The 4602-nt window shown below is 44.3% G+C and overlaps 1 protein-coding gene across 4 annotated transcripts in view; it reads right to left on the minus strand.

Annotated features, from left to right (window-relative positions):
• zgc:123258 (uncharacterized protein LOC641502 homolog) overlaps positions 1 to 2700 on the minus strand; it is an 11831-nt gene extending 9131 nt beyond the window's left edge. For all 4 annotated transcript variants that reach the window (XM_056478586.1, XM_056478584.1, XM_056478583.1 and 1 more), the window contains exons 1-3: positions 2467 to 2700; positions 1230 to 1340; positions 103 to 285 (exon numbers count right to left, since the gene is read on the minus strand). In XM_056478586.1, coding sequence (XP_056334561.1) covers positions 103 to 285; positions 1230 to 1340; positions 2467 to 2517 — 345 coding nt within the window. In that variant the 5' untranslated portion in view covers positions 2518 to 2700. The remainder of the gene's footprint in view (positions 1 to 102; positions 286 to 1229; positions 1341 to 2466) is intronic.
• Positions 2701 to 4602: the final 1902 nt, after the last annotated feature.

A 4602-nucleotide genomic window follows, 5' to 3' on the forward strand; every position in this document is an offset into this window, starting at 1 on the left:
CAGATACACACACATATACGTCAGTGAGTCAGTGAGCAGAAGTTTGTGCTGAACACACACACACACACACACACACACACACACACAGAAGCGTTGTTGTACCAGATTGTCTGTGCTGGCGATGAGCAGTAGCTCCGCCTCCAGACTCTGCGCCACCTCCGCCTTCTTGCTGACCTCACACTCCCCCCACATCACCAGCACCGCCATGCCCTGCAGCGCGCCCGGCAACAGCTGACCCGCTGAACACAGATGGCTGGAGCTCAGGTTCCGCAGCGGGTACGACACCTGCACACACACACATACACACACATCAGGTATATATAAGAGTGAGTGTGTGTATATCTGTGTACAGTTATAGGAGTATGTGTGAGTATGTGTGCGCATTCAGTTAAAGGAGTGTGTGTGTGCATTTAGTTATAGGTGTGTGTGTGTGTGTGTGTGTGTGTGTGCATTCAATTGTTGGAATGTGTGTGTGTCTGTGTGTGTTTCTGTGTATTCAGTTATAGGAGTGTGTGTGTGTTTGTTAAATGTGTGTATTCAGTTATTGATGTGTGGGTGTGTATATACATTCAGTTATTGGAGTGTGTTAGATGTGTGTGTGTGTGTGTGTGTGTGTGTGTTAGATATGTGTTTTTAGATATAAGAGCGTGTGTGTGTATGTGTGTGCATTCAGTTATTGGAGTGTGTGTGTGTGTTAGATGTGTGTATTCAGTTATAGGAGTGTGTGTGTGTGTTAGATATGTGTGTTTAGATATAAGAGCATGTGTGTGTATGTGTGTGCATTCAGTTATTGGAGTGTGTGTGTGTGTGTGTGTTAGATGTGTGCATTTAGTTATTGGTGTGTGTGTGTGTGTTTGTGTGTTAGATGTGTGTATTCAGTTATAGGAGTGTGTGTGTGTGTGTGTGTGTGTATGCATTCAGTTAAAGGAGTGTGTGTGTGTGTGTGTGTGTGTGTGTGTGTGTGTGTGTGTGTGTGTGTGTGTGTGTGTGTGTGTGTGTATGCATTCAGTTAAAGGAGTGTGTATATGTTAGAAGTCTGTATTCAGTTATAGGAGTATGTGTGTGTGTGTGTGTTAGATATGTGTTTTTAAATATAAGAGCATGTGTGCGTGTGTGTATATGCATTCAGTTATTGGAGTGTGTGTGTGTGTGTGTGTGTGTCAGATGTGTGTATTCAGTTATAGAAGTGTGTGTGTGTGTGTGTGTGTGTGTGTGTGTGCGCTCCTCACGGCGGTCTTCAGGCTGTCAGACACACTGCTCCAGGATGAGTTGTACACCAGACAGTATTCTTTGACCACAGAGCCATTAGACACGTGCAGGATGGCCTCCTGCGCCTCCAGCTGTGGGACACACACACACACACACCGTCATCATAATTTATTGTTATGTAATGCCATGTCAACAACAAAGTCTTTTTTACTGCAAAAACATTTCATTAATAAATACACAATTAAACATCAACCAACTGAATCCATCAGTTCTAGAGGAGGTGAAGATTACTGATCTAAACTCTCACTTTCACTGAGCTAATGACTAAAGCAGCCTCCTGCAGTCATTCAGCGTCGAGTGTGTTCTACAGTAAGAGGGATTGATCAGAACACACACTGAGTGAGTCTGTCTTCACCTTTAGGAAAACAACACGAGTTATTCTAGTATATCCAACACCATCTGGTAGAACTCTCCATCAAATCTAGTCTGAAACTCTATTGCAGAACAGTGTTGAACACATGAAGAAAGGGAGGTGTATTTCTGCAGTGAAAGCCCAGACAGCAGCTGAAATCTCTCAGTAGTTCTTCAGCAAGCCTCTGCTCTTCCTCAGTGTAAATGAACATCAGCTGCTTCAGTCCAACATCTACATTACAGGAGGATGAAGATGAACCCAGGGTGGACATTTCAGCAGGACAATGATCCAAAACACAGCCGAGGAGACTCTTAGATTCTTTCAGAGAAAGAAAATCAAGCTGCAGAATGGCCCTGCCAATCACCTGATCCGAATCCAATAGAGAATACCACAGAGAGCCACAGAAGCATCAAGATTCAGACACTCTGCTGAAGTCTGTGAGGAACTCACACCTGAGCAACGCATGAGGCTTCATCCTCCATATGAGGCGTCTTTAGGCTGACATCATTCATAAAGCCTTCAATATCAAGTATTAAACACACTTCAGTAGTTCAGCGCGTCCTTCTTCTGTCATTACACTGTTATTACACATCACTGATGTTTCTGATGTGTTTTACGTTTGTTTTGTTTGATTTTTTACCAAAATCTGCTTCAATTCCGTGTCAGCAGCTCCTTTAGAGAGATCAACACTCAGTACACTGCATTAAAGCGTAACCACTGATGAAAGGTCTGATCTCTCGGTCTTTCTCTTACACACACACACACACACACACACACACACACACACACTAATACACTCATATACACATCCACACACACACACACACACACGGGGTTCAGCTCACCTGAGGACACACCGCCGCCAGCAGGAGCAGACTCCACAGCTTCACCGCCATCACTAACTCACACTCTCTCTCTTTCTCTCACACACACACACTCTCTCTCCGCTTTCTGCGATAATTGAATATAAGATCGATAACTTAAGGCCGTCAGTTTACTTTCTAAGTTTCGCTTCTGTCATGTTTACGCTGTCGGCAAACGCTTTCACTTCCTCTTCCGCGTTCGGTCACGTGACTGAAGCGCGTTCACGTAGACCCCAAAACACCGCGACATCAGTCTTCATCTTCATCTTCCACAGAGCAGGCCGTGTCCGTCATAGAAGTGTTTAAAATACAGATATGAGGAGAGAACAGGGGGTATATTTATTCAGAATCACCACAGTCATCATAAACACAGCTGGAGGACAGAAATAGAGAACATACCGAAACATAAAACCGGAAAAACCAGAAACACACGACTCCCTGCTGAAAAATCCAGCTTAAACCAGCCTAGGCTGGTTGGCTGGTTGACCAGCCTGGTTTTAGAGAGGGTTTTGGCCATTTCCAGCCTGGTCTTAGCTGGTCAGGCTGGAAAATGACCAGCTAAATCCAGCTAAAACCAGCTTGACCACCCTGGTTTAAGGGGACATAGCTGGTTTTGGCTGGGCTCCCAGCCTGGCTAGGTGGTCAAGCTGGTTTTAGCTGGTCATTTTCCAGCCTGACCAGCTAAAACCAGACTGGAAATGACTGGAAACCAGCCTGGAAATGGCCAAAACCCCTCTAAAACCAGGCTGGTCAACCAGCTAAAACCAGCCAACCAGCCTAGGCTGGTTTAAGCTGGTTTTTTCAGTAGGGTGATCATGGAGGAATGCGTCTTTATAGAGGCACACACACACACTCTCTCTCGTGTTAAGCCCACTGACTGAGAATCCTTCGTGTCTCCCTTCTCAAGCTGACTCTCTATTTCGGGTCTGGTCAAGTAAAGCGATATACACTCCTTTAAAGTTACACTCCTTTTACTTTCGAGACTCGGACTCCCTTAAGTAAAATGCAGAATTTCCATGTAATAGAAAAATTCATGTATTGAGTGTGTTAAAGGACTCCTGATGAAAATCCTCTGCTGTGAGCTGTTTGGACAGAGCTGTGTGTAGTATTAGCGTGTGCACAGTCATATTAGGGTGACAGAAACACAACACGTCTCTGTTTAGCATTTCCTGACATTAAAACAGGATCCGAATCCCTCCCATTTTGAGGCCGACATGATGTAGGTGTAGTTTCCCCGCCCACTGAATTGATTGACAGCCGCATATTAACATGTCTCCAGAGTAACGTGCATAATCATATCAATAAGACAGGAGGAGCGCAAAGCAACCGGGATTAAAAGCTCTGTTCAGCTCTCTGTGATCATCAATCATCATCAGAGGTGATCATGTGCATGTGTGTAATGAGTGACAGTGATGTCACCGTCTTCATCAGCACAGCCGTGTGTCAGTACAGTTCTAACAGAAGATGCTTCAGTCCCGGTTTGTGGACGTTAAATCAGGATTATATTGTACATTAACATCACAGATGTCCATACAGCAGTGGAGATTAACCTGTATCCGGTCACATTTGCCATGCGAAAACAGTGCAAAGCTAAACGCGCTCGCTGTGTGTGCCTGTGTGTATGTGTGTGACTCATTGAAATGCAAGATGGGTCTGGATGCAGACCTGGTGCAGTGCAATCTGGGCTGCATCCAATGCTTTTTAATGGGCTCACCTAACCCCACCCCTCACAGTGACGTCACTCGCTCCATTTGAGTGCATTGTGTCTGACATTGCATCGCTGAATGATGCAATCTCAGCTTGCATCATAAAGGCTGCATCCAGATACTGTTATGAAAGGCTTGAATTAACTCCACAACAAATAATCATTGGGAGAGTTCTTACTGAAGCGTTTTTGACGAACGTTATGTGAGATCTGCTTCCTTTATGTCTGTCACTGTGCTGTTTATCTGACGCAGCCGAGATCACTGTATTCTTATGTATTTTCTGTTTCTTATACACATTATATGAACATGACGTACAAAAAAGTATACAAATGTAAAAGTTATCATTTGTACTGATGTAAAAATATCATAATAAAAACACACACACACACACACACACACACACACACACAGT

The sequence above is a fragment of the Danio aesculapii genome, chromosome 18 (assembly GCF_903798145.1).
Source record: "Danio aesculapii chromosome 18, fDanAes4.1, whole genome shotgun sequence".
NCBI classification, from domain to species: domain Eukaryota; kingdom Metazoa; phylum Chordata; class Actinopteri; order Cypriniformes; family Danionidae; genus Danio; species Danio aesculapii.